The sequence below is a fragment of the Dipodomys spectabilis genome, unplaced genomic scaffold (genome assembly GCF_019054845.1).
Source record: "Dipodomys spectabilis isolate Male_0828 unplaced genomic scaffold, ASM1905484v1 ptg000157l, whole genome shotgun sequence".
NCBI lineage: Eukaryota > Metazoa > Chordata > Mammalia > Rodentia > Heteromyidae > Dipodomys > Dipodomys spectabilis.
Genome location: NW_024870834.1, coordinates 22,838,932 through 22,854,502, shown reverse-complemented (window position 1 = coordinate 22,854,502; position 15,571 = coordinate 22,838,932). Strand labels below are relative to the sequence as shown.

The 15,571-nt window shown below is 42.8% G+C and overlaps 1 protein-coding gene across 1 annotated transcript in view; it reads left to right on the top strand.

Moving 5' to 3' along the window:
- Nucleotides 1-7,186, top strand: part of Ttc9 (tetratricopeptide repeat domain 9) — a 38,510-nt gene extending 31,324 nt beyond the window's left edge. Inside the window, exons 2-3 of the mRNA XM_042692665.1 lie at nt 2,653-2,835; nt 5,609-7,186. Of these exons, the coding sequence (XP_042548599.1) occupies nt 2,653-2,835; nt 5,609-5,688 (263 nt within the window). The 3' untranslated portion in view covers nt 5,689-7,186. The remainder of the gene's footprint in view (nt 1-2,652; nt 2,836-5,608) is intronic.
- Nucleotides 7,187-15,571: the final 8,385 nt, after the last annotated feature.

The following is a 15,571-nucleotide window of genomic DNA, read 5'->3' as shown; positions in this document are numbered from 1 at the left end:
CCCGGATTAGGACCTTCTTTACCACCTTTTTACTTGATCAAGTAAATAGAGGTAATCACCTCTATTAAGACCCTTTTTCTAAATTAGGATACATGCGCTGTTCTGATTAAGGACTCCAGCATATCTCTTTGAAGGATATATAAGATGACCCAGAACATCCAGGCAGCCTTATAGAATGGGTTCCTTCTCCACTCCCAGCTCCTGGTGGGTCTTTCCTTTCCTTCCCAGCCATCCACTGTAATTAAGGGCAAACTATTATGAGGCAGCATAAGAAGAAAGCCAAAGACTACATGAACTTGTTCTTCCTCTCATCATTTCCCTTCATCTCATGCCAGTAAGTGGCACATTGCCCGGGCAGTCACTGTGCACCACATGCACCAGGGAAAACAAAAATAAAACAGGTGCCAGAGTAAGGAGAACCTCACAGGCTGTAGCCTGAGTCTAGATGTGATTGCTTTGGGGAATATTAACCTCCTGATTTTCTCTGCCTGCATGCCTAGGTGTGCAGTGTGGGGCTCTTCAAGTAACTGATTGTTTAACTTAATAGTGACTAGAAGACACCTTGATGGAGCTAAGGAAAACCTGCCAGCTCTTTTTACATAATCCTACCCCAACCACCCAAGCTTGCAGTAGAAAGGACTCTCTGTTAGGGAGGTGTGCTAAGAGATTTACAGCTCCAATTCTTGTCTTCCAAAGTCATCTTTGTCTTATGAACTCTTGTAAGTTGAACATGAGGCCCAAGGAAGGTTGCGTCCCTTCTAGTACTCCTTCTCTCAAAGGCATCTTTTCTAAAGAAGTTCTATCTTCTCTGTCAATTAAGTGAGGTGTCTTCTGTTGGGCTGATGATCAGAAGACATGGAAAGGATTAAAATAATTGCTTGTATGTGTTTGTAAGGGCACATGTGCATGTGTGCATGTGGGAGGTATTGGGGTTTGAACTCAAGGCCTGGGTACTGCCCCTTGGCTTTTCTTTTTTTTGCTCAAGGTTAGCACTCTTCCACTGAGCCACAGCTCCATTTCCCACAGATTTGCCTTCCTGGGCTGGCTTGGAAGTAGAATCTTCAGATCTCAGCCTCCTGAGTAGTGAGAACTACAGGCATGAGCCACCGGTGCTCCGCCCATAGCACACATTTTTGCTTTTAGTCAGTGCCTACTAAATATTTGTGTGGTTGAATAGAGGTACAAATAGCCAGCAGGGCTGAAGTCATTTGTGGGGAGTACCTAAGGCTCAAAAACTCACCCACTTGCCAAGATAGTTCAGCCACCTTCCAAGGTCAGCTTTACCCTGTCCCCAGCCCGTGGCTCTGAGCTGATGAGAAAATCCATTCTGAGGACAAGGCTTTACTCAAACAGGGCTGTTTTATGGGATGTTGGAGGGGAGTTCCCAGGGGCATCTGTTAGTTTTAGCTTCCTCTTGGGACCCCCATGCATCTTATGTCCGGAGCTGTGCCCTGTGTGAGCTGGTGGTTAAAGTCTATCAGAATGTCCCTGTTCTCAAGAACCTCAGAGACAAGCAAGTATAAAAGAGACAGTCACAGCTTTCCCTCCAAGGACATCAGAGGCTGAGATCATTGGTACAAGGCTGAAAAGAATGATAGTAATGTTAAACTTACATTACTTGAATGCTTATTAGTGACTAGCCCTGTGTTAAGCATGCTCTCTATGGTTGGTTTACGTATCCCCTCTCATCATGAATAACACTTCCAAAAGAAAGGAAAGAGGCTCTGGAGCTAGAGATTTGGTTGAAATCTCATCCTTGCCTTTTTGCAAATTATATATCCTTACAGAAGTTTCTAAATCTCTCTGAACCTCAGTTTCCTTACTAGGAAAAGGCTAGTAGTAATAATCATACCCGCATTATAATATAGTACAGGATGACATCAGGTAATACATGTAAAATGATGAGTCAGGCATCTGGCACAAAATAAGCATTCAAACACATACTAGTTGTGATGATGATGATGATGATGATGATGATGATGATGATGATGACAACGACGACAGCCTATGGTAAATTCCTGGACTGAAGTAACAAAGTCCCATAAGCCAAATAGCTTTAAGCTATTTCAGAGTTCTGGAGACTAGAAGTCCAAGATCAGGTATTCATGGATTGGTTCCTTCTTAGGCCTATGAGGGAGAATCTGTTCTGTGCCTTTCTCCCAGCTTCTGGGAGCCTCAGCCATTCCTTGGCTACAATTGTAGTAGGTGGGAGTCATCTATCTATGTCTCTTCATATTGCCTTTCCTCTCTGGGTCTCTATTTCCCCTTTTACAAGGACACTAATCCTATTGGATTAGGGCCTACCCCAAGGACCCTTTAGTCTGATCACATCTAAAGATCCCAACCTATCGACAGTACCTTACGCTATCCTACCAAGTAAGGCCACCTTCTCAACATTCCAACATACCTTTCATGGGAGACATAATTTAGTCCATAGCACAAGGCTAAGTAACTCACTTAAGTCACCTGGCTTGTTAGCGATGAATCTGGTCCTGTAGCCTAGGATTATTAGATGCCAAATCCCATGGTAGAAATGGCAATAGAGAGGCCCAACACTGCTGAACTTCCTCTGGAAAGAAAGTACAAAAGAAAGATGTTCAGAGCCTTCCACAGTGGCACTGATAGCCTTTTCCTGTTATTCTGCCTCCACAGCCTGCCTGCTCCAGGCGGAGCTGGTAAACTATGAGCGAGTCAAGGAGTACTGCCTCAAGGTTCTGAAGAAGGAAGGGGAGAACTTCAAGGCCCTTTACCGGTCTGGGGTGGCTTTCTACCACCTTGGGGACTATGACAAAGCGCTCTACTACTTGAAAGAAGCCAGGACTCGACAACCCACAGGTAAAGTGACTATCTCTGCTTTCTTAGGTCAGACCCCTCTGACAGCTCCTGAGCCACTTTATTGCATTGGACATCTTCCCGTGGCTGGCAGGGCCAGGTGAGAACAGAGAGGACCAATGAGGGGTCAGGTGTAGGACCTGGAATGAGGAGAGTGTGTGTGTATGTATATATATATATTCCATTCATTTACAAGAGTCTGGGTTCCAGGAATTATGGGTGTCTCTTCTCTTCAAGTACACAGAATCTTCTCTTTCCAACTTAAAGTTCAGCCCCCTTTACTTTCAATAAGTAAATACATATTATATATGACTATATGATTTATATTATATAATACATATTATATGTAACAGTATATATATAAATATATATATTGCATTCTTAGCATCAGCCATAGTCTGCTGAACAGCAGCACACATGTGGATAAAAAGACATCATACCCACCCATGGGAGGCTCACATCTGTTTGGAGACAGTACAGACCGAGAGTGGTGATGTTAAGCCCTGCACCTTTCCCAAAGTTTGCTCTCACTTCTCCAGTCAGATACCATCTTCAGAGCTTGAGTTATCTGCACCATCCCTTTAGATCATGTTCATTAGCTCACCCAGTCATTCCTCCACTCATTCCACGGGGAGTACAATGGGCCAGGAACTATTATAAGTGCTGAGTACCTAGTAGTAAACAGAAGAAAGTTGCTGCATGAGGTTCAGAGACAATGTCCAAGCACTCAGGACCTGAGACAGGAGGACCACTTGACACCAGCTTTGGCAACATAGTAAGGTCCCTCCTATTGTGAGAGACAGAGAGAGAGGGAGGTTAATATGTTTAAAGAACTTACATTTTACTGGAGGAGGATGGATAGTACAAATGGGAAAATAGCTGGCCTATGATTTAGTCATGGTAAATGCTATACAGTGAATAAAGCAGAGTGGACAGGGAGAGGTAATACTTTGACTTGTTATTTTTTTCATGTGGCTGATTTGTGTGTGGGGGTGTTTTTGTTTTTTGGGGCTTGGGTTTTTTTTTGTCTATTTGGGGTTTTTTGCAGTCCATCTTCCACCTGCAAATGTCTGAATATATGTTCTTTTTGTCTTTTTAAAACACTTTTTATTTTTATCTACTATATACAAATCGTGTTCTGACAGCTTTACTGTAAGCAACTTGAGGACTAAGAGTGAACTGGTTTCATGCAACAGAATTTTCTTGAGCACTTACATGTGCCAGTGCACTTCTGCATGGACTTTTGAGCATGAGGCAATGTTCATTTCTACACATGGGAGCAAACATCCCAGGTAACCATATAAGTCTTCTGCTCCAGACTGCAGAGCTCAGGAGCTGTTCCATGTCCTGCCTTCTTCACTAATTTGAGGACTGGGATGGGGGAGGGGTTGCTGAATGCCCTCACTGTGGAGTTCGTTGTCTGACCCTATTTCTGAAGACAAAAATAAGACCATGAAGCAAAGTCATTTGAAACTCCTCAGGCTAAACCAAGTGAGATTTAACTAATATTTATTGATCATTATATTAAGTAATTTTAGATTTACCTCACTGGTCCTCACTGCAATTTTATGTGGCCAATGGAAAAGGAGGCTTTGGAGTCAGACACACCAGTTACTATGTATCTGCTTGGGTATTTTATTTAATGTCTCCAAGTCCTAGCTTTCCCTTTTGTCACAGTGATCCTGAGGATGTACACTTCACACAACTGTAATGAGAATTAGATGGGATCATGAAGGCTAAAAATACCACAGCCGGGTATGGTTTCACATACCTGTAGTCCCAGCTACTCAAGAGGCTGGGGTGGGAAGATCGCTTGAGTATAGGAGTTCAAGGCTAGCTTAGGCAACAAAGTGAGTCCCCATCTCAAACCTGGTACAAAACTGGTACTCAGAAATGAAGTTTGGCCCGGCACTGGTAGCTTACACCTATTATCCTAGCTTCTCAGGAAGTGAGGTTGGAAGGATCATGGTTTGAGCACAGGCTATGACTAAACTTCATGCAACCTGCCCCCTCCCTCCGTCCTGCCCCCCCCCCCCCCATCGCAACAGCAACAGCCAGACACAGTGGCATGCACCTGTTTCCCCTAGTTACACACGGGCTGACACAGGACTGCACAGTTCCAGAGCAGCTTAGGCAAAAAACAATTTACAAGACCCTATCTCAACAGAAAAAGCTGGGTGTGGTGGTTGCATACCTATCATTCCAGATATACTAGAAAGCATAAATAGGAGAATTGTGGTCCAGACCAGCCTATCTCAAAAATAACCTGGGCAAAAGGGGCTAGGTGCATGGCTTGAGTGGTAGAGTGCCTGCCTAGCAAGATCGAATGCCTGAACATCAGAACAAAGAGAAATAAACAAATGAGTGAATGAATAAATAAATAGAATAAAAATCATTTCTTTCAGCCAAGACGTGAAACGTAGAGAAGTTGGTCATTTGTCTGAGGACCATCTCCAATTTGAATCTTCAGTTAGCTAGGCTGATTGGGGGCGCCCACTAAGATTACTGTTGCATAGAAATAGAAATAGGGGGAGAAATTCTCTCCTCTCCTTCCTGTCTGCTCCCTGGGCCATGGTGACCTGTCCACATTTGCTAAGGGGATGGAGTAAAGGAAGAGACCAGTCTGGCGCCCCTCTGAGCCTCCACCACCACCATGGTAAGACAGAAGGGCCTCAGGCTGAGCATGCGTGAGGCAGAGCTGGGCCTACACCTGAGCTGCAGACCCAGCTTTTGCCGAATCTTGTGCAGACCTCTGGTGCTGTTTCTCTCCTCGTAGACACCAATGTGATTCGGTACATCCAGCTGACCGAGATGAAGCTCAGCAGATGCTCCCAAAGGGAGAAAGAAGCCATGTAACCAGGAGCCCTCTCCGGAGCCGCGCCCATGCCTGACCGGGGACTCCAGGCCCCCGTGGTGGAGAGCCTCACCCTGGGTTCTGTCCCTTTCTTCCCACTTCTTCAGGCACCTTCTTCCTCCTCCTGTTGCTCCCCAACACTGTGTCTACTCCCAGTGCGAAAAGAAGGTGAGCAGCTCAACTGGAAGATGGTGGCTGCTCAGACATGGAGCCATCTTCTTCTGTTGTAGGTCAGTGCCTGAGGCAGGCCTTGCTTCCGTTGGGACGGCTGGGGAGGAGTCTCACAGTCTGGGGATGGAAATGGGGCCTGGACTTGGACCAGTGCTTCTGACAGGCAGCACACATGATGCCCACGGACTGGATCCTTCTACACCTTCCTGATACGCCAGAGCATCTTGAGGCAACTGGAACAAATCCAGGGATGAGACAAACAACCTGAAGCATGGATGAAGCCAACATAGAGACTGTGAACTTGTACACTGGAGTCCCCCACTCTCCCCAGTCACCTTAGTCCCTGCCGCCCCCTCCCTCCCTTGGCTTGGCTTGTGCTTTCTTCTCTCCCTCTCAGGGATCTGAGTCTCTGCCAGGATTCACATGCCATCGAGGCCCACTCTGAGGGCCCTCTGGTGACCACACATACCATTCCCCGCCTCCAGCCAGCAGGCAGCTGGGCCAAGGGTAGGGGCAGGGCAGGCTGTGTAGGGGATGGGATAGGGAGATGAGGCCGAAGGCTAGTGACGGGACTGTGGAACATTCAGTATACATAAAAACAAATCCACACGCAGCAGTTGCTGTCATTTCTGTTGGAAGCAGTCCACTCCCAAACCTCAGTCGGAGCTGCTTGTAGCCAGGCAGAACAGGGCTTTTCCCAAAGCCATTCGCCATTTGTCCAGCTCTGTACACCATGTCAGCTGCAGCCTTTGTACTCTAAAGAGCGGGGCTGAGATTGTGGAGACTGGCCCTAGGGCTTGGCTGTGTGGAAACTTGTATAGCTTCTTTAGGATGAAACTATCTGAACTTAATGTCTAGCCCGTAGAACGTATTCAACAAAAATGTGTTGAATGAATCTATTATGACTGCAGACTGACTTTCCTGCCTTAAACTAATTTTATCCCAGCCTAGTCTCCTGATATCTAGCCTTCCTCATGCTATGCTGTGTTGCTTCAGTCAAACAAGAAACATTCACTGAGGGCTTACTGCTCACCCATTGTAGTGCAATATGCTGTGGGACACATGATACAGTCCCAATCTTTGAGGAGATGGAGAAGTTGAGACATGCTTATGGATTATTACCAATGACCTTGCTAATTTATATGATGCTTAAACATTTTCAAAGCACTTTCATGTATTTTTCGTGTGGTTAGTGACACAATATTGTATAAAACTAAGATATAAGCAGATGCAATAATGTTAATAGTTAGGATTTATTAAATGCACTATCTTCAGATCTTTACATGGAAACTCTCGTTTCTTTCATATGATGACTACTCTGTGAGATACTTTTCCTATGTCGTAGATAAGAACATGGAAAACCAGAAAATGAACAATCCTGAGGTTGCATGGCCTTAAAGGACATAGCTAGAACTTGAACCAGATCTAACTCTGGAGCTCTAGTTAGTAACTGTGCTATCCTTAGTGCATGCTCTCTCTCTCTCTCCATATGTGTATATATATACATATATGTAATCACACATGCATATATAACATATATATATTACATTGGGAAGTCACAGCTGTTTGAGAGCACGACACTGCACTAAGTTGAGAAATGTTCACAGTGGTGACACATGGGCCTCCTCTTATATTTACCCAAGGCAGAAAAAGACCAGAGATCAGAATCCTACTGGCTAGAGCAGTGACCATCCAGGAGGAAACAGCTGACACCTGGAATTATTTCAGCATATTATCTGTTATACTTGCTGATTGGGTCCGAACATAGCTGAACAACCTACCTGGTATTCCACCCTGCCCCAGCAGTGGGAAAGGACCGCAATTACAGGTATGGGCCAAAAGGAGATCCAGAGTTAATTATGTGTTATTTGTTTAAGTAGAGGCTCTGCCATTACAAGATCCAGTAATAGCGGAGGGGCCCACAAACCAGCAGCACAGGTTATAGTTACATAGCTCTCCAAACACTCTAAATGGGAACCTCAAGAAGGTGCTAGAACTACCCAGGGGTCCACAAATGACTCGCTTCTGAAGAAGAGCAAAAGGAAAAAGCCATTCCAGCTGACCAATTCCCTGTTCCTATTCTCACTCCTGCCATAGGCCTATATAGGACTGTTTGCAAAACTACCCCATTCCTAAGCCTCCAGATCAGAAAGTATGCAAGTTGACAAACTGTTAGGAATTGAAGGATAAAAATGAGGTCAGAGGTGGCCTGCAGAACTAGATCAAACTGGCAGGGTCTTCCTTTGATTTTCATGCATCATGATGGACTCTGTGTGAGTATTTCCAACATGGAAGCAAGAGAAAAGTCTTGTTTGATTGACTGAGTTGGAGTGGAGCTGGACAGATGGGAATAAGACTGGCACCATCCCAAGGGGACCTCAGAAGTAGGTGAAGACAACCTCTTGGAACAAGCGTATAGACCATTAGCTTGTCCATTGACTTAGATATACATACTTATGGGAACTTCGTTCACTGTGACCCAAATTTCAATGATCCTCCTCCCCAAAGAAGCTATCTGAGATGTCAACTAATGTTTAGGGTGGCAGATTTCAACTTTAATGAGCATTTGTCCAACAGATACTTTAGAGAGCTGTTGAGCAAAACTAGCTCTGTTTACTTTTCCAAATTTTTTACTTCCTTCCCTCACCCCTCCTAAAAAAAGGGACTGAAATTTAATTACACACTTTGTGGATGTCACTGTTGAACTATGTAAACAGAGCACTAGTCATGGATCTGACCTGCATAGTCATTTTCTGCCTGGATTTTTGTGATAGGCTCTTTTTGTGGAGGGGAACAGAAGGGGAAACCATACATTTTGTTTAATTATGAAAACCTCACATGTAGACACTTGGAGTGGGAGACAAAAATTCAACGCATCATCCTGCCACCCAAGACAACAGAGTTTTATCTTTTGGATATATCTTAGTTCTTTTTTTGAATATATTATGTATATATTCATGCATAGATTTTCGTGTGTGTGTGTGTGTGTGTGTGTGTGTGTTTGTGTGTGTGTGTGTGTGCACACGCGCGTGCTGATACTGGGGTTTGAACTTAGAGCATCATGCTCTCACCTGGCTTTTTTGCTCAAGGCTGGTGCTCTATCATTTAAGCCACACATCCACTTACAACTTTTCAATGATTAATTAGAGATAAAAGTCATGGTCTTTTCTGCCTGGCTGGCTTTGAACCATGATCCTCAGATCTCAGCCTCCTGAGTAGCTAGGATTACAGGCGTGAGCCACCAGCATACAGCAGATTTGCTTTGTTTCTAATGGAAAACTGCATCATACTGCACATCCTCTTCAATAACTTTACTTTTCAAAACATGCATTTATATATTAGAATATAAATATGTAAATAGATTAACTATTCAAAAGTACAAAAAGCTCAGAATTAACTCTTCTCCACTCTCTGCCAACATATAATTCCTCTCCAATTTCACAGATAAACATTTTCAAAACCATATATATGTATATATATGCACATATACATGTTCTTTGATCACACAAAAAAGTAGCATAGCAGACATGTCTTTGCTCTTCCGTTTACTTCATTGAATATATGAAGAATGCTTTCTGCATGTCTTTCAAACTTTACCAAAAGCACCTTCACTATGGTAGTCCCTCATTTTGTAGTGAGTCCCCAAACGTTAATTTCATTGGTTCCCAGTCACTATGATAGGTAATGATGTAGCACACTTTCTTGCCACTGACTTTTGCACCTAAACAACCATTTCCTGAGGATATAATCCTAGCAGGAAATTGTTCAGCTATTTTTTAAGGATTTTGATATATGTTGACAGCTGACACCCCTTCCCCAATCCCCAAGAGTTTGTACCAAACATGGTCTTATTGGTAGTCTCCAGAGTATCCTATTCCTAGGGCCCTATTACTAAAAGTTGTCACTTAACAAATCTTGTCCAGTTTGATAGGCAAAATAATTGTACGTCAATGTTATTTTAACCTGTCATTTTACCTTTCTTTGGCTATTAGTGAATAACGTTCTCATATGCTTATTGACCATCTATACTTCATTCTTTGTGAAATTTCTATTTATTTGATATTGGTATGTTTTTATTATCAATTTGTAATTTCAAGAATATTATTTTTGTGAAGAAATGCTGCCAATATGCTTTCCAAGTGCTTTGCTTTCCAATTTTGTTCATGGTGCTTTTTGACACGCATAAATTCTGAATACCACAATTCATTTGTTCCTCTATTGCCAGCTTTTCCTGCCTACAGTTTATTATCTTGTTTCTGTCAGAGCGGCTCTTCTAAAATGTAATTTTATCATGAGTTTCACAGCTTTAAAAGTTTTGTAGCTAAATATCACATTTAGGATAAAGGCCAAAATGCGTATATAACACAGAACACCACGTCTTTCGTGCATTTTCTCCCTCTGACTTTTCTTACCCTCTTTTCCAAGGCATTCTACTGTGGCACAGACTGGAGCCGTTGTGCTGGGGCTGTGGAACTTTGCATGCTGCTCCTTCTGCCTAAATGTCTATTTCACATCCTTCCACCTTCTCTTTGCCTTAATTAAGTCTTGGCTTAGGATCACGGCTTCAAAGTCATGGCCTATTCTCCCAAAGGAACCCAATCCTACCTCTGTCCAGTGTCTGCTACAACTAATTATAATTTTCTACTTACATTCATCCCTCCCGCTGCCTGGGTATTCCTCAAGAGATTGCAGCCCAATGGTCTAGCACAATGCCTGTGCATTATGGGTGCTCAAAAGCTGTTGAGTGTTGAGCCTAAACTGGATGAATAATGGACTAGATCTGTGCTTCTGAGAAATGAAGATGTCCTGGGAGACTTACGTCAGGAGAGGAGGCATGTGCTCTAGGCCTGTGCCTTCTAAAACATGACCACTGGATGAGCTCTTTAAAAACTGACAATCCAAGGCACCACCTCAGACGTGGTGAATCAACTCACAGCATGCTAGAGGCACTACAGTGTTTAGAACATTAGAAAGAGTTTTTGACATCCAGACATGTTCTGGGGCACCACCTCAGAGACTAGCAGACTCACTTCCAAGTGCTTTGCTCCACCATTTCAAATCATGTTACCTTTTGGGGTAGCTAGATGAATACCAGCTTAGATACCAGCTTAAACACAGCTAGGAGACTAGCTGTTCCTAGCTGTGTGCCCCTGGGGAAGCTGCTTAATTTTTTTTTTTTTTTATCTCTGGATCTAGACACTGCCCCTGAGTTTTTGTGCTCAAGACTAGCCCTCTACTACTTTAGTTACAACTCTACTTTTGAATTTTTTTGATAGCTTTAGTAGAAATAAGAGTTTCAGGAAGTGGCGCTGTAGCTCAAGTGGTAGAGCGCTCGCCTTGAGTTGAAGAGCTGAGGGACAACGCCCAGGCCCAGAGTTCAAGCCCCATGACCGAAAAAAAAAAAAAAAAACTATATAGAAATAAGAGTTTCATGGACTTTCCTGCTTGGGCTGGCTTCAAACCACAACTCTTAAATCTCAGCCTCCTGCATAGCTTGGATTATAGGCATGAGCCACCAATGCCCAGTCTGTTTAACCTTTTTGACCTAGTTTTCCTAAACTACACATGGAGATGTGATAGACCTTAAAAGAGAGTTGAGAGGGGGAAGAAATAATCCTCTCCTAGCTCAGTTCCCACTACAGAGTAGCCATAGGATATTTCACCTCCTTCCCCCTCCCTCCTCAGCCTCAGTTTCCTCATTTATGATGTGCTTGCTACCTGCTTGCCTCCCTCTTTCTACACTCCATACTCCAGAAGAAAGAGGCCTTCCTACAAGCCCTTAGATATCTCTCTGGTCCTCAGGCAAAGCAAAGGCTCTACAGTAGTCTGTGAGAATAATTCTGATGGATTCCAGAATCGTTTTCTAGTCATATCAAAAAAAAAAAAAAGCAACATGCTTTGCTTCCTAACAGTCCACCCTAGCAGGCAGCAGCCTCTGCGCTGTAAGGAGAAGGCATTGTCAGGAACTAAAGTGGTCAATGCCCACTCTCCTTCCATTGCTCTTGATGGCCTCATCGGGAAAACCAAGAATGGTGGGAATGAGGGTGAGGTCGAATAGCTGATGGACAGCTGCTTGGATTAAGATGCCCCACTTCCCATTTCCAGTGCCCGCACCAGCCTGGGGTGAGCAGCAGAGACAGGGGGAAATGCACACAGCCCATCAGGCATGGCAGAGTTCAAATTACCAAGTCAGCATGAAAAGTCTCACTCTAAATGGACTGAAATTAGATTCTATTAAAAACCACACTCAGCAAGGCCTTGGGCTATTAATATTTGCTAAGACATGGAGGAGGGAGAGAAGGTGGAGGCCCCTGAAAAAGCTGCTGGTGAATTGCTTGACTGGAAGGAAGCCCACATTTGAAACCTAGCCTTGCCCTGTTTTTAAAGTCTCACAGACTACTATGGCTGAAAGTGAGTTTAAAGCTCAATAGTTCTCCTCTTGTCTTACAAATGAAGGATCAAATCCAGCAGTTAATGACTTGCTCAAAGTTGTGTAGCTTGTACAAAGTAGCAAAGGCTGAACCTGAACTCGGGCCAGTTTCCTACCAGCGCTTAGTATTTCTTTTCACTGAATTGAAACACATAGGCACCCAGTAGAAATTGTGTTCTAAAGAAAGAATATTGTCCTGGCTTATTTACTCCCTCTGCAGTCACTTCAGTGGTTAATCAGATAGCCACTGTCCGAGAGGCTTACAGTCTAACTAGGCAGAAAACTAAATAGGCAGTGTCAATGCTATGTAGGAAATGTAACAAAAACCCCATGGCCACATAGAAGGGAGCTACAAGCATGCAGATGGTATACCAGCATAAAGATAAGCCATAGGTCAGCAGAATAGACACTTGAATCCAAAAATAAGTCCTTGCATTTACAGTAAATTGATTTCCTACAAAAGAATCAAAACAATTCAATGAAGGAGAAAAGAGTCTTTTCCATAAGAGGGTACTGTGTCAGCTGGGTAGCAAGCCACCAAACAAGAAGTTTGAACCTCTGCTTCATCCTCTGTATAAAACACACTCAAATACATTAAAGGCATAAAATGTAAGAACTAAAATTGTAAAATTCTTCATGGTTAGAATGAGATTATGGCTCATAGATATGATACCAAAGCCTAAACAAAAGAAAAACTAAGGGCAAACCATTTTGTATCTATTATATTGAAATTGAGCTTCTGTGGATACTTTCAAGAAAGAACAACCCACCGAATGGGGGAAAGTCCCCAGTTGTGTTCCTGACAAGGAACTTGTAACTAGCACTAAAATATCTATTAAAACTGAGTAATAAGCCAGGCATGGGTGGCTTATGCTTGTAATCCTAGCTACTCAGGAGACTGAGATCTGAGGATCAAAGCTAGCCTAGGCAGCAAAGTCTGTGAAACTCATCTCCATTAAACAACCAAAAAGCCAGAAGTGGAGATGTAACTCAACTAGTAAAGCCTTGAGCAAAAAAGTTCAAGGATAGTACATAGTCCCTGAGTCCAAGCCCCAAGAATGACAAAAAAAATCACAGCTGAGAAGGTAACTTAGTGGTAGAGTGCTTGCCTAGCATGCATGAGGCCCTGGATTTGATTCCTCAGTACCACATAAACAGAAAAGGTTGGAAGTTGTGTTGTGGCTCAAGTGGTAGAGTGTTAGCCTTGAGCAAAAGAAGCTCAGGGACAGTACCCAGGCCCTGAGTTCAAGCCCCAGGACTGGCAAAAAAAGTCAGTAATATAAAAAGACAACCGAATTTGAAAAGGAGCAAGAAAATCTGAATAGACATACTCCAAGGAAGATAGACATTATAATAAGCGCATTAATCTGACCAATATCATTAGCCATTAGAAGAAATGCAAAGCAAAAACCACAATGAGCGACCACTTCATACCCATTAGAATGACTATTATCAAATAATAACAAGGGTTGTTGATGATATAGAGAAACTGAAACCCTCCTACAACAGGGCTGGTGGTAACACAATATGGCGCACTGAGATGGAAAACACTTCCTCAAACAGTTCATTAGTAACCCTATGATCCAACAATTCCACTCCTAAGTATTTACCCAAGAGACCTGAATACCTATGTCCATACAAACTCCTACACACTAATGTTTATAGGAACATTATTCATAATGATCAAAAAGTAAAAGCAACCCAAATGCCCAACAACTGACAAATGGGTAAATCAATTATGGTAAATTCACACAACACATTACACACAATAAAAAGAAATGAAGGGCTGATCATGCTATAAACTTTGAAAATATGGTGAAAAAAGCCAGTCATGAAGTATGAGTCTATGTATGTGAAATTTCAAGAGTGTGAAAATTCTGGAGACAGGAAGTGTATCAGTGGTTGCCTAGAGGAAGGGTTTTCAAGGAGCTGGAAGGAATGGGAAGTGGTGGCTAAAAGAGGCCAGGTTTCCTGTTGATGAAACACCCTAAAATTAATTGTGATGGTGAATAAACAATTCTCTGAATACATTAAAAGCGATACACAATACATATTTTAAATGGGTATATCATATGATGATAAAACTATCAAATATCTTATTTGGCCCTACTTTATCATATAATCAATATAACAAGCATATAGCATGCATTCTTTGTTTCATGACATTGTATGATTTATACCTTCAGCACATCTTTTGAACTAGCCCATTGCAATTGCTCACGAATCACATGTGACTAGTGGCTATTCATTGGACAACAAAGTGATAGAGCTTCAAAGAAGATCCTATGAAGACTGAGCAGTCTCCAGATTGGTAGAACTTTAATCATGCTCCTTTATGGAGTTTCCAAAGCCCTTAGAGTAGACCCTTCTGCAGAGCTGCAAGGCAGAATCAAGGAAGAAGAGGGCTCTGCTCTGTTGGCTTCCACTTAAGACTCCATGCTGGCTACATATCCTTTATCAAGGTACAACTTCAAGCTCCAATACTGCTGACTAGTGTGCCTCATTTATGAAAATAAGGATTACAATAGTACCATTGTCACAGTTACAGTGAGGGTTAACATGAAAACTGCTTTGAATGGTGTCTAGTACAAAGTAAGTCTTTTTTTACTGTTAGCTAACTATTAGACAATAATAAAAAAATAATTATTTTGTCTCCCACTCTTGGCAAAGTGCCTGGAGCATAGTAAATTCTCAGGGAGCCATCAATGTCCACACTGGAAACATTACAAGACTCCCAACACTTTTTTCTCTAACTGCCACTTGACTACTTCTATGAATCCTGTCTTGACAGCAGATCCTTCTGTTTTTAGGTAGTTCTTATTGGAACTGCACTGTTACACAGGGCTGGAATCTGTCACTTGCTTCCATTTACAACCTGCCTTTGGCCATATTCAAAGCAAGATAAGTCTTCACAACAAGATGTTATTCCAACATCTGTTGTTGCAACTGCCATCCAAGCACCTTATTTTCTAAACCTATATCTCCATCTACTTTTCTAGGGTTGTTCAGCCCTTAACCTTTTTCAGTCTATTATTGTGGTACTAGGATGCTAGGCATGGTTGGTTTGTTGTTGTTGTTGTTTCTGTCAGTCATAAGGCTTGAACTCAGGGCCTGGGAATTATTCCTGAGCTTTTTCACTCAAGGCTAGTGCTCTAACACTTTGAGCTACAGCATCACTTATGGTTTTCTAATGGTTAATTGGAGATAAGGGTCTCACAGATTTTCCTTGCCCAGGCTGGCTCTGAACTATGATCCTCAGATCTCAGCCTCCTGAGTAGCTAGGA